This window comes from Tigriopus californicus, chromosome 5, assembly GCF_007210705.1.
Source record: "Tigriopus californicus strain San Diego chromosome 5, Tcal_SD_v2.1, whole genome shotgun sequence".
Taxonomy (NCBI): Eukaryota; Metazoa; Arthropoda; class Copepoda; order Harpacticoida; family Harpacticidae; genus Tigriopus; species Tigriopus californicus.
This window is the reverse complement of record NC_081444.1, coordinates 8,821,355-8,839,880: the sequence shown is the minus strand read 5'-3', so window position 1 is coordinate 8,839,880 and position 18,526 is coordinate 8,821,355. Positions and strand designations below refer to the sequence as shown.

At 39.1% G+C, this 18,526-nt stretch overlaps 1 protein-coding gene and 2 long non-coding RNA genes across 4 annotated transcripts in view; 1 reads left to right on the top strand and 2 right to left on the bottom strand.

The window, feature by feature from the left end:
- Positions 1–392: 392 nt before the first annotated feature.
- Positions 393–14,397, bottom strand: LOC131881103 (uncharacterized). Its single transcript, XR_009373330.1, has 4 exons — positions 14,157–14,397; positions 3,525–3,607; positions 1,955–2,050; positions 393–611 (listed from the first exon to the last, which is right to left on the bottom strand). It is a non-coding gene; the product is annotated as an uncharacterized LOC131881103 (long non-coding RNA).
- LOC131881094 (E3 ubiquitin-protein ligase listerin-like) overlaps positions 6,378–18,526 on the top strand; it is a gene marked incomplete in the record, with an annotated part of 34,162 nt that continues 22,013 nt past the window's right edge. The window contains 7 exon segments of the mRNA XM_059227863.1: positions 6,378–6,802; positions 9,308–9,547; positions 9,663–9,810; positions 10,446–10,680; positions 10,778–11,000; positions 11,532–11,780; positions 17,464–17,895. Coding sequence (XP_059083846.1) covers positions 6,758–6,802; positions 9,308–9,547; positions 9,663–9,810; positions 10,446–10,680; positions 10,778–11,000; positions 11,532–11,780; positions 17,464–17,895 — 1,572 coding nt within the window.
- On the bottom strand, positions 9,526–10,792 carry LOC131881102 (uncharacterized). Of its 2 annotated transcripts, XR_009373328.1 has the most exons (4): positions 10,643–10,792; positions 10,337–10,574; positions 9,743–10,267; positions 9,526–9,665 (listed from the first exon to the last, which is right to left on the bottom strand). It is a non-coding gene; the product is annotated as an uncharacterized LOC131881102 (long non-coding RNA). The 2 variants fall into 2 exon arrangements; XR_009373329.1 differs by lacking the exon at positions 9,526–9,665 and having other exon boundaries at positions 9,804–10,263.

The window sequence follows — 18,526 nt, the reverse complement described above, 5'->3', positions numbered from 1 at the left end:
TGAGATGAGCGCGACCAAGAGAAGACAAGGCCAAACGGGGATTTGTTTGTTGGTTTTGCAGCTCGAGGTTCCAAGTCCGAGCTTCGAGCATCAAGTATACCACCTCGGGTGGAGAGTGTGGATGTAAAAAGGCTGAATTTTCCTTTTCCCCACTTTTGAGATTCAACTATTCAACCATCCTAGCCAACTCTGTCGAGGTCCTTGTCTGTTTAAGATGAAAAACACAACCCAACTAACGAGCTTGACGATTGGATTAACTTGACCCGCAATCAAATTACCCATGATTGGACATTCCATTACCCTGGAAGTCTGGAAAACCCTCCACCAACTGGATAGGCATGAAATATACAAAAACATTCAACGCGATAAGATTTAAGGACAAACGTGCCATGTTATGTTTCGGTTTTCCTCTCAACCATTGTCCACTCAAGCATTATGCATTGCCAAAGAAAAGTTGAAGTGTCAGGTCACTCCTTGAAACTGAAACCATTCTGAACTTGATCATAGTTATATGAAAAAATGTAGAATGATTCGACGGCTGGCTTCGGTAGCATAGCGAAGGTCAAATCTTTCCAGAGTTCTGCGAATCTTCATGGATGGGAGGATCCAAGCTGAAAGGTTAAAAACAAAGAGCATTGAGAAATTATATTTGTGGTCTCAGTTTAAGATTTATGAACTCAATAAAGTTCCATTTGCTTTTTTCGGATTGAACAAACGTCTGTTTTTTTTTATCTTCTGTGTCTTCACAAACATACGGAACACAATGATGTAGAAATAATAAGAAGAGCCTAGTGAAAAATTGATAGAGAAAGAATGAAGGGTAAAGGCAATGTGTTGATTCAAAAAACCAACATCAGTGTCAGGTCTTGCGAAGCATATCTTATAATGTATAACGTTGTAATTCATTATCCTACGGCTTTTTTGTCCGGTAATGATCTCTATTTTACCACCATCCGTTGAAACAAATCCGTAAGGTACTTCCAAGAAGCTAGCCAACTGTCGCATTCCCACTCACAGTCTAGATCTCGATCAACGCCCTCAAATCTCCTCAGCATGGAAGGAAGTACTTGGTCACCTCATAATAGTGACCTTGGTTGGGATGGGGACGGGCTTCAAAGCAAAGGATTGAACGGAAATTGTATCATGGACCATGATCCTTTCTGTCCCTTTTCCTCCCATATGTGTTTTATCGTTCCGCTACACATAGAGAATCAATTCAAAGAGCATATCCAGTTGAAGGTAGGTTAAGCTTTTCAAGCGTGTGGTTGGCGACATTGGTCAACCACATCTTGAACATGCTTCGCCTATTTGGGCTCCAATTAGTTCAGCAGGTTTGGAAAAGGTCGAACGGATCCAAAAATGTCTTACAGGGGCACATTCCAGGAATGAGAGAGAGAGAGAGCTCTCGTATTGGAAGAGGCTAGAAAGGTTGGAACGATGCGTACGTACCGCATTCAAAGAAAGTATGAAAGGTATCTAATATTACATGTATTAGGAGTAAACTGTAGTGACCGTTAATACCCAACGTTCGTTTGACGAGCAACTTGAAGCCTTCGAGGATTCAGATTAGTGAAAAAATCAAGTCCTCCCATGTTCTTTTTGGACTCTTTCCTGGTTCAATTTGCTTTGCTCAAATTTTAGGAGAGAATATGTTGGCGTTAATCCCATAGCAGGTTTTAAGTCCAACTTTTATTCGTTGGTGCATCAGATATGATATGAACATAAAGCAAATTAGTAATAGAACTGCTCCGTCTTGAATGGCATGCGTCGAGATTGCGTTCTAATGTTTGACATCGGGGTAAGCTCGAGAGGAGATGTCCCAACAAAGCGAAAAGCTGCATGGAGTAGAACTGAAGTTACGGGGAGAACAAAACGCTTTGCACAGGCACCTAGGCATGCCTCGCTCACCTTTTCTCATGTATTGAAGCCTACTACTCTCCTAGACCATATGTACCTGACTTATCATTGGGTCATCCTTAAGACCCTGGATGCTCCGTCGTGCGAGGTTTGGCGAGTGGCTCCACTTCAAAAATGTGAACGATCAGAAGAACTAAAAAGTTTCCAAACAGATTTATAAAATTGATCGCTGTATAGGACAGGGTACCATCTTGACAGGCGTCATTGAATATTTTCTTCAAGGCTAGTACCAAATTTTACTTGAAGACAAGTTGACTCATGGATGTGGGATTTTAGACTGTTTCTAATATTTTTGTTACTTTCTAAATCCTTTCTGAACCATTTTTTATAAGATTAGATTGCTGAAATGTCTCATTAGATTATTCAGATTAACATTGACACATGCAAACTTCCTGGGTCGCTCAAGAAACAAGTCCCTTCATACTATACAATGCAATTGGTTAAATTTGGTTAAACTCTCTCTTTTGAAGCACTTTAGTCCAACTTGATACTGGCAGTATGCAAAAGATCAGTGTGACAACTACATTTTCTTGAGAAATACCACACCAATACAATTCTAATGACAAATGACACTTTAATCCTGTGGAATAAGTTGTTTAAGCCCATGGCATATCAAATTTGTCATAAACCATTCAAAGCTTTACGTTCTTACAAACCTGTGAGCTCTTTTTGGAAACAACCGACTGTCTGTTGGGAAGGTTTCCAAACAGAGCCCCTATTCGTTGACGATTGGCAGCCAATCAAATCGGTCGAATTCGATGACGTATACTCAATCTCGCGTATCTCTGCCAAGAGCATCTCTAGGTCATCCTGGGTTTCTGGATACTCTCCCCCCACACGACCTCTGACGGCCAAATAATCTCTGACTTTTGTCATTGCTGAAGTTTAAATTATTAGTAATGGTAAAGAAGCCTGCAAAAAAACTGGCATGTGATGAGTCCCGGACTTCCAGAAATATGGACAGCTAAAGCGCTTTCCGCCACCCGCTTCTTTGCCATAGCAATTCTGAGCCAGTTTTCGAATTAAAGTAATAAAATAAGAAACGTAGATCTCTTGAATTGATGGTAGGTCATTATTATATCATGTACTTGTAAAGTGGATCGTTTCAAATTTCATGTTGTCAAAAGCTTATGTTTTGTTTATGTATTGTTTACTATATAACTTAGACCACATTTCTTGCGTTCCCTAAGTATAAGTTTGGGCTCAAATTTGGTCAAATTCATCTATTTATCAAGATCTTGTGGCCGTAGGAAGTGCTTATTTGGAATAAGATGAACAGTTTAGGAGATACGACATTTTGGCTTCCGTTCGTTGTCCACATCTCTAGAAGTCCGTGGATAAGTTTAAAGGCAATTTACGAAGATAGTCAATGAAGATGATTCAAATGTCAAATATTTACTTTTAAAACCATTCATAGACAAAGATGATGTCAATATCTTGAACATCCCGGAATGAATGCTCTTTTGCGATTAGATATAATTCCCTGCGCTTTCGCTCGACAATGGCTTCGAAGAGGTGAATTTAACTTGATCCAAAGTTGAATGATGGGTTGAAAGGCTGTTACAAGAAGAATGTTTACGAGTTCGAAACGAGCCCTGCGTACGTACCTACACCTCGACAAAGGTTGGAATGATATTGGACCTCAGACCAGCTGAACTTCTCCGCTTTTTCAAAGGGCACCCGTCAAAATCTGAAAGGTGGATTGATCATTAATCCTGGAGATTGAGGGTACGCCAATGAATACGACAAACAAAAAGCGTTTCAACTCCCGAACTCAAAATATTTTTATCCAGAGAGCCAGATGCTATTGAAATGCCTGATGATAAATTCAAAGCGCTTGAAAATCGACATCTCATACGTCTAAACTTCAGTGTTAGGTTGTTGTCATCGTGAAGAATGTTCAGTATGCGATGTCTTTTCTGAAGATCATCGGAAATGGTGTCCAACTCTTGGTAAAGAGCAACATTACAACAATGCTATATAATAGAGTAAATCTAGCATAAGACATTTTTATGTGCTTTTGAAAGGCCTAAATTGTCGAGAGAAATTAAGATTAAGCCGTGAATATTAACAAATTTAACCACATTAAGCATTTTGAAAGAATGGAGATCTTTTCTTTATAATTTTTCTCTCAATCTTTATCGTACGCGTGAGCAAAGTTCAAAAAAAGAAGTTTGAACCAGTTTTCTTGATCGACGGGAACTGACATTGCAAGAATCTTTTGCAAAGTCGTACTTGTCAATTTTTCTCTTTAAAAAGCAAAAGCCCAAGTATTTTTTCCTTTTTGAACTTTTGATTGCAGCCTACTCGTAGATTTGCTCGTCAACTTGTTGTTTATTTAAGCTCTTTCAAGAACTTCTGTTCTAATTTGGTCGCATAGAGTGAAGTTCAAAGAAACGTGCTTTATATTATTTGATTATCCGATGATTCCGACAAACTTTAAGGTGTCTAACTTTCAGAGCATGCCTAGAAGAACAATACTTCAATCTCTTTCTTAGAAAATATTTCTCTTTTCCTTTGTTACTTACCTACAGTATTTTTGAGAATGCTTCGAAGAGTTGTTTGAACAACACGAATTGGAATCATCAGAATATTATCAATAATAAATAAAAGATTATAGCCTATGAATGTTCTTTTTTGCTACCTGAGGGATTCACTTTCCTTTGGCTGTTTTCTGATGGCAAGGATTGAAATTTTGATTGTTGTTAAATTCCCATGTAATACGTATTCTTCATAATATAGATCAATAGAGTTCGATTATTTCGTCCGCGGGTACAACTTTCAAAACAAACTGTTACACACAAATACTTCCAAAGCAAAAAGTTCCAACGAATAAAACTTCTGTTAATACTAAGATTAGCATAACAAGTCATAACACTATTATAATGCATGACAACCATTTACGGTAGTTTGAGTTAAAGGATGTTTTATTGACAAATTTCCTTCAAGTTGTGAAGACAAATTGGCGAACATATTCAACTTCATCATGAGATTTGATAAAGGATTTTACTACCAATTACGTAAGTCTCGAACCAGCTAGAGTTTGACAAGTCAATACAGCTATTCTCAAACGCAATATTGAACAAACTGCAAATAAAAGGCAGCTTGATTGGGAATTGATTTGTCGATTCAAGGTAACAAAAAGTGAAAAATGTACTCACGCATTGTATAAATGATGATCATGATTTGATTAAAAATGATTAAGATAATCAATCAGATGGAAAATAAAAGTTCAATAAAAGAGATACAAAAAAGACTTCAATTTCAAATTGTTCAAATTTTACTTGTTGGTGTCTAAGAAAGTGAGTTTTGTTCAATTTCAGAAGGATTTCTTCGGAAGTGCAGAGCCCAAATCTTGCTATCAAATTTCGCCCAAATTTGAAACTCGCACTTTTAGCAAAGAGATAGTGCTTTGAGGTGCCTCGTACATATCCGGTACATCAGGAATAAATCAACTTCATTTAAGTGTGATGCTTGTCCATAAATCATTTGCATGCTCACAATAGACTGAAAAAGAATATCTTCCATCATTCTCCTTAATCGTGCTGAGGGAAAAATCCGTAAAAGTAGTTTGTTTTTAGGTTGAGAAAATCCGACGGAATATTCAAAGTTTTTGATGGTTTTCATGGCAAAAATTGTTTCATTATTATCTTACAGAATTTATTGTTCTTTGGGTTGAGTCTTTTCTTGACATCAATGACAAATTGAATTTCAACGCTCTCATTTCTGAAACTTCTAAGTGAGGTTCATATTTTGAAGCATCCTGCAAGCATGAATGGTTTGTGCAATCATAATGTGATAATCTATGTCAATTTTGAACACACACATTACGGCATAATTCATGGAAAAAAGTAAAATACATCTTCAGTTTCCCATCAATGTTAATTAAAACATGCAATCTTAAGAAGCAGTGGCCACATTTGGAATGTAGTTCGTCTACACTTTGCCAAAACATTACAAACAGCATTCAATTTCCCTAAAATTAATAAATATAACGTTATTTTACGGCGAAATTCGCGAAAAAATGTTTTGCCTTAAAATAACCAAAATACCTCAAAACTTAATTTATCCTTAAACAACTATCTGATGAACAAGTTGATTAAACAAGCTACTGATGAATGAGGATCTATGGGGGATTACTGATTGTCAATTTTGAAGAGAACATAACCACTGATCAGTGATCAGCTGAGTTTTATGTTTACCTCAAATCAAAACAATAACTTCTCATTTCAGGGTGGTCACAATGAAGTTGTGAGCTGACAATATTTGTTCCTTCTCAGGCTTTCAAAAAAAAATATAAAAAAGCAAGAAAGAACTTGGTTGGCATTGCTCGTAGTTAGCATGAAACTTGCAACTACTAGTTAACTTAGACAACCATCATGGAGTTTAAAGTAGGAACCCTCATTTATGGAATCAGTTCCATTTGGCCAGCCTGAGCTCATCGTGGCCTTCAGCTGTTGAACAGCAATGCAGTGATAGGAGGAGTTGGCAAAAAGTGTGGTTCGTGTTCTCTTCTTTCAAAGACTCGCACTGACGCCTAAGTGACCACGACACGATCTTGGCGAAATCCTAGGGAAGCCGTGAACATCGTGGCTCAATGGCTTGAAATCTAAGTGTTATCGACTACGAGTGTATCAGAGTATTCTAAATCTAGACTGTGATTAGTTCCTCTACCTGGAACTCGAACTGGAAGTGTGTTTTTGAGCAAGTTCTTGACAATTTCAAAAACCATTTGAGTAGTCAAGGGCCACTGACAGACCGAAACAGATTGCAAAAAAACAACAACGAGGGTTATCAGTGCCCTGGACCAACTTTAGAACCAGCTCCGGCCAGCCTAATCATGGGGAAGAAGGACTCTGCCCAACGGACCAAAGGCAACACCAAGGTAAGCCGTTATTGGTTTATTATAGCTGCCCATTGGGGTCTGATTGGTTCACAAAATTCGTCTGCCCCTTTGGCCACACTCATCCATTTGCAAAAGTATGAACACTGATGGAACCTTAAGCCTAGTCATGGACTACGGGATCAAGATCTACAAAAAATGTGTTACAATAAAGGGGAGCAAAAAGTGGAAAATAGCAAAAGCTCTTAGAGACTTGAAGTTGCCCAAACTGAACCCCAAGGTGTGATACAAATTGTAAAAAAGCCGAGTAGGTATTGATAGGTATTTTGCAATCTACTATTGAAAAATAGTTTTGGCCAATTGATTGGCAAAATATTGGACAAAATTGACATCCATTTGCATTAAATGTGGTCAAGAAATGGTTATACTCGCTTAGTCTTTCATTTGGTTCAAGATTTGGTTTTTAACATCGTTTGAAATAAAGAAATAACAGATTCTTTTCCTTCTTCAAAAAGCGAGCTTAGTTAGTTGGTAGAAAAGATGGAGAGGAAAGTGCTCAGTTTTTAGGGCTACTGACCTACCTGAATACATGAATGCCTTGCCTAGTTCGTCTCTTTGGATTTGAATGTGGTGAAATTGGTACTTTTCCCAACTCCTAACTTAAGGGAGTCAATATGGTAGACAAGCAATTGAGTTGGAGTGCCCTCCCAGGCCAAAATATCATTTTTCAACCCCTTTGTCTCCAATTTATAGGCTAACAATTTGGTTTTTTTAAGCCAGGACCCTGGAACGACTCCGATAACAATCGAAGGTCTCTACAATGTTGTTCAGTTCCCGTTTGACCTCCACACGTGGGCCCAGGAACATCAAAATACGTAAAAAGTACCTCAAAATGAAGTGGACTCGGATAGGCACAAAAATTTAGGACACTTGATTTCCGGAACTCAAAGAAAGGAACGCCTAATCTATAGGATTTTTATCTCTGATTGTCCTCAACGAGTCTTTATTCTCGTTCAAATGAGATACAAAACTATGGCTGAAATGGAATCTAGGTTAGTTTAATGTCAAACAAATCAATTATGTTACCATAAATCTGAGAGGACTTAATTAAAAATACACGACTGCGTTCTCAAATATTAATTTTTGCAATATATTTTACAAAACAAATTCACTTTTTCACGAGTATCACGAGACAGCTTTTGGAAAAAGTTCTATTTCTAAAAGTCGTAGAGTTAAAAACGCCTCGCCGAGAGATAGAAGCAAGCCATCTATCCCATTATCTATTTCTAAATTCTGATGGACAGTCTGATATCACATTGGGTCTTTATCTTTGGGTGTGGTCACGTCTAAAAGTTTCTTAAGAAAGGTCGCTGAGATCTCTCATATACTTCTCATTTTAAAATGTGCAAGCCCGGGCGACGAGAAGAGTGACAGCTAAAAACTAAATCTCGAGGAGCACGTGACGTGAAATGGGTATCTTCCTCTCCGTCATTTCTTGGAAAATGTACTTCAATAATTCATGAATCAGTCTTATTAGCTTCATATAACGGGCATACCAGCTAAGAGTGGCACCACTACTAATTTCTCAACAAATCTGGCATTATCGCTGAAGTGACGGTTCTTTCTTGCAAACTTCTATAAATGACATTGATATACATGTGTATCCATAGTTTTAATCTTTCTTGATACATTTTCATATGTTTTTAACTTGTTGACATGACATTTAGTCTCAATGAACTTTGAAGCAAATTGATAACCGGCACAAATTTGCCCTAAAGGTTGTTATTTTTAGCAACCTCTACTTTCTTGACAAATTTGTCTGTCTAGAGTGGTGTTGATATTCTTTAAAGTCCCATTTCGCGACTATATATTTTGAAGTACTGACGAAAGAACTTAAACGATGACATGGGCTAGACCCCGAGTTCTTATTTGATTTTCAAGTTGATAGTTAAAGAATCTGTAAATCTGTAAGTTGCCAAGCAACTCGGATCTCTATGCACTACAAACTTCGTTTTGTTTATGGAGTTTTTTTGGCCCAAAAACACCATGGTTGAAAAAAGGCGAAGACTAAGAAACCACTGACATTCGTGAGAATTTTGCAAAGAGAAGCCTAAGTTTCGATCTTAAAAAGGGACATGACGAGAACAGTTCAGAGCGTTTTCCGGGTTTCTAGGTAGTTTGAAAAAGTATTAATATTGTACGAAATCCAAATAGGACACGTCTCAAGTTGCTGAAACCAAGTAAATTTGGACATCGGTGTTTCGACGAATCTGTTCATCAACGTTTTCTTTGAAAGTACGTATTTACCGATGAAAATTTGGAATTACTATGCTTTCTCTAGATATGCAGAACATTGCTTTGTGTCCAATTTCCTTAGTTTTCAAATGGAGCAGAGCGATCAAATTACTTTTGAATTGACGTCAACTTGTAATCTTCGTTCTTGGTACCAAAAAACCAAAAATTGGTTCCAAAACTTGGTATGGGTTCCAAATACAGAATACACTAGAGTGCAATAACAAGAACGAAAATGCTATTATTCCTTTGCAGCCATCCTCAAGTGCTCGAAGTGCCGAGCTTTTGGGTTCGGCTGGGGGTGGGTTCATCGGATTTGGCCAAGTTCCCTTGAAAGACCCCACGGCCTTGACCCCACCTGCTTCAGCTGAAGGAAGCATTACACCCATTGCCTCCCTTCTGAGCGGCATTGACTTGGAGGGAGCGTCCATCCCCCCTGAGGCGAAAGTGGCCCTCAAAAGAATGAGCAAGAGGGACGTGACCACCAAAATCAAGGTAGTAAACTTCATCCATGGAACGCTTCTTCGATTTGGACTCCAAACTTGTTCCGTCGTAACCTTACTTGAAGTACCGTTTTCCTTATCATTTTAACGTCTTTCCTGGGCTCTAGGGTCTGCAAGAGTTTAATAAGCTCATTGTCAACTTCTCGGAAACTGAGGTGCGGGAGCTTCTGCCATTTTGGACACGAACCTATTCCAAAGTTTCCACCGAGCACGATCGACGTGTTCGAGAGGCCGCCCAAATCGCTCACAGAGCAGGTAAGGCTCATATCTAATAAGAATAGGCTATTTTGTGCCATGGTCCACAATTCTTGACAGGAGGAGGGCATTCTCTAAAACTAGAATGGGAGATCAGGAGATGAGCTGCAAGGGGGACATTTCATTGTGTATCGTATTAATTAAAGTAACTGCAATGGCCATGGGTCTGGACGTTCTCCTGTTGGTTGCAGTTTTATGATAAATGATAGAGGTAAGATTCGCCGAGTGCGGCGAAAGCCCAAGACTGGTTTGCCTGGACGGATAGAAGTATAATATTTGGGCAGCAGTTAGGTCATTTCCGTTTTGCACTCGAGTGGAACCAATGAAGGAGCACAAATCTTGGAAACATTGGTGGCCAGGATTAGACATGCGTTTCCTTCTTCCAAGCGACGAACGAGTAATATGTTGGGGGAAAGAAAGGATCGCCTTTGTGTAGCATCGTATCCTATCGCACTGTCTAGGATGGGAGGAAAGATTTGACATTTATCTTGTGAAAACGGGCGATTATTTTGCCTTGAGCACCCACATTTAATCTTGGCGACAGCCATTATTGCAATAAAGTTAGGAGGTAGGTCTGAATTGGTTGCCTGCTTGTTCAATGGTCTGATGTTCCCGAGTTGTCTTGGTGGATTTAGTGGCGAGCATAGCAGGCCGGAACTTGGCACCTCATCTCAAATCCCTCATGCCAACGTGGTTCTTATGTCAAATGGAACCCCATGCTCCGGTGGCGAGTCAAGCCCAGATCGCCTTTCACGAAGCCTTTCCTGTGAACAAGCGGAAAAGTGTGCTAATCTTTTGTCAGAAGGAAATTCTCACACTAATTGAAGACAACCTTTTGAACCAAACTCCGCAGACGCTGAGCGATCCCAAGTAAGAGTCATATTTGGTTGGGTACTTGTGAAAGAGAGCCTGGGGGCGTCGTTTTGTTCTTGAGATTGAACTTCCTGTGGGCTGATCTCTTTTTCAGGACCTCTTCCAAGGAAGAGATGGACTCGAAATACGAGCGAACCTTAAGCATGTCTCTGCTGGCCTTCGCCAACTTCTTGTCCATCTTTCAACCTTCCGCCGAGGAGAAAAACGAGCCAAACCCAGAGGAAAAAAACGAGCATGACAAGGAAATGGTCCAATTTTACATCACTTTGCTGGAGAGTGGAAAGTTCTGGAAATTTGCCAACCACAAATCTTCTAGTGTGAGTTTTATGGTTGTTTTATGTGTGGGCGGCTGGGTGGAAAAGTCTCTCGACATCATTGTAAGTGATCTTATCGAGGGCACACTTGTAAAGCCAAGGCGCTTGTCGGGAGCTCTTCGCCAATGAAATTACCCATGTTAATCTAGTTGGAAACGAGGAGAAGACGTCACATCGTCTGTTGGTTTGGGAGTACGGTACATTTACACTTTGAATTATTCAATATCCTGGAATAAGTGAGAAGAAAGGGGCTTTTAACAATTATAACTTGAGTTAGATTGATCTGTTTATGCAATTAGAGATGATTTCCTTCTGCATCCTGTTCAAGATGAAAGGATCTATAACACCGAGACCTACTAAGCTCTGTAGAACATTTCCCCGAGTGAGTGGAATATATTGGACAAATATTCTTACACATGTAAATACGTATGTTATTTAGGGATTAAGTACGTTTGATTCCCCGTTCATGATTCAGCTGGGTACCATGCTCTATGAAAGAAATCCCTAATGGTCTAGTCTAATGCTTGTTTGCAGATACGGTCAAGTTGGTTCCGAGTGTTATCCAGCCTTTGTCCGAATTTGGAGCGGGTGTCCACGAGATCATCATCAGCCCTTCCATTCCCAGAGGATAGGCAGAAAACAAACGAACAAGGCCTAGGAACGAAGATCAAAACGTTCCTCACGAAATTGGCCCAGGCTGCATTTACTCATTTGGACGAACCCGATGTTCTGGTATCAAGTGCCATTTGGGATGGAGTATTGACTCTCACGTCCACCTGTCAGGTAGGCATCCGTTTTTTGTGCTCTAATGAATCGTTTTGAAATTTCGGAGACCCAATTGCGTGTCAAGATGCGCAAACGCATGTATAACCTCTGGGAAGGGGAATAAATGATTTGACTATGTTCGAAACGTATCTTTAAAACTCATAAAAATATGTGTACATTTTCATTTGTTCAAAAAGCCCTTTTACTCTGTAACAATAGTGTTTTCAAATGTCTAAAGATACCTCTTTGTAGTATGTAAAGTGTTAGTGTAGTTGTTAAAACAACTTTAAAGAGAGACATGATTAAACAATCCCTTGGTCCGTTTGTACTGTTAACGCACAGTATACGAACATATGCTGGAGTTTTGACCATGTAAAGACGATTGAGTAAAGTAAGGAATGAAAAGCCCTACTTCATTTGCATTGCGAACACAAAAAAAATTGACCACGCATGCAATGGTTCCCTATCACAGGGTGGGCAGAAATAGCGGTATTTCACTTTAGCCAATGAAAAACGACTCGATCAAGGTTTTAAAACGTAAATTTGAAACGTTTGAAACGTAAGTAACAATGTCTGGCCAATTAGTTTTATCTGTTTCCAAGGGTTTGCTTTTTTTGGCTTGTTCTTTCAAGGAGAGAAAGTTGGTTAAATGTTCAAATTTTAATAATCCTAACAGGTCATTTTCTTTTGATAAAAGTGCCCTTATCAAAGAAACCAAAATTTCCTGTGATACCCATCGTGAAAGCATTTTGGGTACTTTGAAATTCCGGCGGATTATATGGTCGAGTAATGGCTTATGACTTGGTATTATTATAAATACAGGGATGTATATTTACAAGGAGATGAAACTTTGGGAAGCGATGAGGCTTTGAAGGGGTAGAGTGAACATGAAGGAAACTACGAGAATAAGAGTACAACACTGTGCATAAGAAATCTGCTAATGTTTTCGGCTAATAAAAAGTGACATATCACTGATATTTTTGGACATAATGATCAAATAAAGCATTCAAAATGTTGACTTAGAAAATGATGTCCCTACAATTTGAATTTTTCACTTTATCCTTTTGCAGTAAGAGTCAAAACATACCAGAGACATAAAAGGGTAAAAATCTAGTTTGTTGTGTTTTTTTTTACTGTAGCTGAATTGGTAACTGGAATGGTGAATCTTCAGCCAATTGAAAGCAGCGCTCCACAATTAGAAAACATTCCCTATTAGCCAGCCATTCAGCTGTCACCCATTCGTTCTGAACATCAGTCCGCCTGACTAGCTTGAATCGCACCCTCTAGGCCTCGTTTCCTCTATGGTCAAATCACAAAGAAAGCAACAAGCAAGCCAGATAGACCAGTTTTTAGAGCAGATAGGTGACTGACTAGAAGAGTACGACAGTGAGTTCAGCGCACCATAGGAGCTAAGCTTTAAACCTTCAATTCCGTTCCAAAACAATGAGTTTACATGGATCCCAGATCCAAACCAAATACATTTACATAAAAAGCTGGTTCTACGAGCTATATATGGAAATACATATTTTGAATTTGATGTTGCTGCGATTGCAGATAATGATGCATGAAGAGTAACTTAAGCCTTAGAACTAACCCTTTAGGCACAAACTTTTACAAAAATGTGTTTGGTTTGGATCTGGGACCCATGTAAACTCATTGCTTTGGAACGGCATTGAAGGTTCAAAATTCCACCGCAATGGTGCGGTGACCTCACTGTCATACCCTTTGTATACAGGCCACTGTGACTGTCAGCTCTGAGGCTCTACTGGTCCGAATATTGACGGCAGTGCTGCCCGGTCGCGACAGGCTAAAAACGCCTGATGACCCCCCAAAAACGCCAATGCAAGACATTCACCGCCAAATATATCTTTAAAAAGCACCCGAAAAACGCCAGATATTCTCTTAGTATTCTAGGGCACTTCAAATCTACAATCAGATGCTTTTCTGTTTGAGTTGAATTTCTTGGCCTTCCGTTAACTATTTGTGTCATTCACAGAACTTGCTGTAACCAATGACTATTATAACCAGACATTTTAAGATTGTGGAGCGTAAATTAGCAGAGTTGCAGATATTTTACCCTATGTGTGTGTCACAATTCAACTACTTTGAAACATTGCATTTCATAAAGCAAAACTATGGTTCATAGTTTTTTGTGGTTTTTACTGTTTGAACATTTTTCACACATAAAAATGTGAGTGACGTGGCATCTGCCGAAAATCATAGTCCACCTTCAAGCATCTTAGAATCTATGACAGAAAAAGTTTTTCAACTCTGAAAGCTTTCATAGTGGTCCTGCATGTTTGTCTATGGTTTGGATTTTCGAAAGAGGGGGAACAGGATAGGGACATTTTTGTAATGCTGAAACAAGTGAAAATTGTGTTTATTTGGCCATACCTTGATTTCAGTAAAACAATACATTGCCGTTTTGTCCAAAATTGTGCCACATCTTATGCATTTATTGAGGAAGCAGCCGTGAAAACAATGATTGCCTCTGAAGTTGAAAACACCAACTTGAAAACCTTGAAACCCTCTATTGAAACAGTAGCGTATGTACTCTGTTTGCACTAAAAACATATCTATGTTATTTCTAGAGAGATAAATTGATGATCATACAAGTGATGCATGATTCACAATTGAAACGCGTCAATTTGTGCCCAAAAGTTTGCTGTACAATAATCAATTGCTCTGAAGAATGAAACTGAAAGTGCGATGAGATAGAATTGCCGAGGCACAACCTGCATTCTCGCAAAGCATCATCAAAGCCTTAGAAAAATATGCCAATTCCTTTGAATTTGGTCAAAAAACGCCTGAAGTCAGTCAAAAACGCCAGCAACCCACCTAAATCAGCCTATCCGTCAATGTCGAAAATTTCCCGCCGCACAAAGGTCAAAAAGGCCAGAAAACGGCCAGAATCATCTTCCCCGCCAAAAGAAAAATCTCCCCGCCAGGCAGAATCTAAAAATGCCAGAAATAGCGAAATCTGGCGGGCTAAACCGTCATCTGGCAGCCCTGATTGATGGTAGAGGGCTCAACCGGCTCAACCGGCTCAACCGGCTCAACCGTCAATGTCCTGGAGTCACATTTTAGCAGGGTTGCCTATATTGGGACATTGAAGCAGGAAACGGAGATGACGTAATCACAGTTTTTAAGGATATCACTAGAGCTTTATAGTTTTTAGTTAAGTAGGTTGGCAAATGGGCTAATCCTAGGGTTGGCTTTTTGTTTTTTAATGGGTGGGTAGAACAGGTTCTTTACTTCATGGTTTTTTTTTATTGGATTGGTTTAATTGATTTTGTTATTAAATGTAAAAGCTAGACCTATTTATATCATTTTTGTCTTTTCTAAAGACAACCAAGCAGACCTTGAAACGCTATTGAAAAAAAACAACTCCCTTATCGCGCGTTACTTTGCTAAAACAGGGGATAGTTCACCCTTACAATCACTTTTTGATAAGGTTTTAATGAGTTCTCCCCACTGATTTGGGACCAGCGCTTCAGTCAAAGAAGTACAATGAATAAGTCACTGCATTTGAGATGGAACTCTAAAAAGCAATGGGACATGTAAGCTTTTTACATTTTTTCTGTCCTTTGTTTAAATAAGGAAAGCAACATTAACATGATAACTATAAACCTGTCCCATTACCAATTTCATTACTTTTGCAGAAATGTAATGCGTTACCAGTAGTGTTACTAAAAAAGTAATATGTTACAAGCGTTAATCAAGCCCTGCAACCAAGTAACATTAAGGAGTGAATAGCAAACAGAAGGTTTTTGTATAATCTGATGACCTTTTTTAATTTTTAGCATCTTAAATGTTTTGGTAATTTATCCAGTGCCCTCCTAAAAAATGTCAATGTGTCCCCAAACACCTTTTGCTTAAAGGACCCAATAAGCTGAAGTAAAAAGGACAACTAACTTATTTTTATTCTTCTTTCCTTTCTCTTCAATGGTCAAATAACCGCAAGTGAGTTAATGTTGCCTTGTACCAATAGCATTAATTAAAGAAGCTTTATATGGCATATTTAGCCTTGTAAAGCATCTTTAACATTAATTAGCAAAAAGTTGTAAACATGATCCAAAATGGAGATGGAGATGGTTGTAGCGTAGTTCCTTAACGCGCGACCGAGTTATGCTCGGGTATATGTATTCAATCCCAGGTCTACTTGACTGGAATCGTTCGATTGTATATTACTTTCTCTGGCACTTGCAGAGTTCACACAGCACAATGGCTTGCTCGAAAAAACAAAATAGGCTGGCCAAAACTGTATCACAGAAGTTTCCAGTACACACAAACAAAAACAGCTAGCGCAAAATATAAAGTCCCGCGCCCAATAAGGAATCTTTTTTCTTGTAATCGAGGTGCCAGGATTGAAGGGATGATCCTTCCCCAGCCAGCAAAACCACCCATCACATTATTTGTACACAATTCTGATAGGCAATGTCGTGTCCATATTGGCTTGGTTCTTGGTCTGTGGGTGTGGTTAGCGTCTAAAAGTTTCCTTTGAAAAAGGTTGGGGAGGAGATTTGAACTGGGGACCTCTCTCATGGTAGAAAATATTACTGAAGGAAGAAATTGTCCTTTATCCCAAAATGCCAAATTTCTAAAAAATAATATAATAAAATACCAAAGATCAAAGGGCTTCAAATAGGGTCCAAATTCTCCATAAGGGGCGCCAATGGGAAGGGCAGTGCAGGACTTACATACTTAAATCGAATCAATGTCACATGACTAACAACCAATAGTGTCATGGAAACTATGTGTAAAATGAGCAATGATAAAAATTTACAAAAGTGGTATCACAATAATACCAAATTTCATTTGCAATTGACAGTTGTCTTTTCCAGTTTGGCTTCAAAGTCCAATCCGTGATCCCTGACAAATTTGGTTGGCTTCCCTAGTGTCAGGAATGGCAAAAAAAAATTCATTATAAAGTATCGTTATCGTTTTTTGATTGTTCTCATTTCCATTTCCCACATTTGACACAATTGCTCTTTCCTTTATCATGCGTCCTGGCTTCAATTCTGTTATTTCAGTCATACTCAGCCCTTCCTAGTGGCTCCCCTTATGGAGAATCTTGACCCTGTTTGAAGCACTTTGAACCATTTATTAGCGTTATTTCCGGCCACCCTGTGGGGCATGATCCTGGCCTTCGCCTATTGTTTCTTTGTTACAATGCTCTTTGATTCCCCCATGGGAAAACCATGATTGATTTTAATTAATGTTTGCCTGAATAAGTGGTGGGATGATGTGCTTACGGCAAAAATTGTTCGGAAGGTCTTATTGGAAAAAAGTAGAGGGCTAGAAAAAAAAGCGATTCAAAAATATTGAGTCCAAAGATGATTGACTCCTTGCAATTTTGTATGCTAATTGACCATTCAAACTGACCAAGTAATCGGAGGCACTCGATGCGTGACTTTCAAACCAAGGATCCTGATTGCCACAGACCATCGCCCACAGTGGTACCAGCATCTTTGCCGATAAAGTTGGCCCTAAGTTTGATTTTTCGTGTGTTCCAGTTTAGGCGAGATGTATTTTTGACAATCATCTAGAATAATGTAACTTCACCATCAAGAATTCATTTTCACCGTTGCTTCAAGAAATCGTGTCCCACATTCCAGTTGATATTGGTTTCTTCATGCTTCATGTGGCTTTCTCATCGTTGGAAAACGCAAAAACTTCAACGACTAGTTTGCATTTCTAGGATTGGTACACGTATTTGAGTTTGGATAAGTGTGTGATCCCGAAACTTCATCGTGTTCTCGCCAGTGGTTGTAGTGGCAATGGCACACTGATCTACCCGAAGATCTTGCCACTTTTGAATCAATTTCCGAATGAGCTCTTCAGTCAGGGTCCCAAGGCTCAAATCGTGTTTGAGGCCCTCTTCAACAACTTTAAAGCGGGAATCTTGAAAAAAGTGCCTCATCATATTTCTGATGCTTCAATGGGCGAGGAAAACACGATAATGCGAGAATCGGCATCATCTTCTGAGCTTGAACCACCTAAACGTCAAGGCGTGCTGAATCTGGGAGTTCAGTACAAACATGGCATAGCGGCCTACTTTGAGTGCATGCGATACGTTTTGGCGAAAACAGGGAAGCGGGATCGAAATCTTTGCCAAAATCTGACAACTCATGTAAGTACTACTTTTGCCCGTTATTTTCGCACAATTTGAAAGCCGTCGTGAAATGTTTGTCGTCCACCTAATGGAGTGGAAAAGTGCCCCTATCTCTCTTCTTTCTTTCTTTTTCTCTATGTCTCTTTCTATTCGTTTCCCTTCCTCTTCTTCTTCTGATGCTGTCTGCTATGTTATACCACATTTATCCTACGTACAATATACACTAGATTCTAACTGCATGTGTTTGTAAGAATGTCATGGCTTGAAATGTGCCGTTATAGTACAGTAAAGGGATGAACTGAGTTCAAGACCAAAGGAGTTTTATGAAATATATGAACCTGTCAGATTCAATCCATGGAGAGAAAAATGTTTTCAAATGGAAAGGAAACTAGCCCAATAAAGTAAGAGAGCGAAAGAAAGATGATGGAACATGACGTACACATGTAGTTCAAAGACAAAATAAGAACTTTCTTAAACCTTCTCTGAGAGGTTGGAAAAAGAATTAGATGCCACATATTCCCTCTGTTTGTCAAGCCCCATCCCTTTTTTCTTCTTTCATAACCATATTTGTAATACTTTTCTTCAAAATTACACACTCGCCAGCAGGGTGGGCATTTCATTTTTGGACACTTTTGTCCACCCCTGTCCA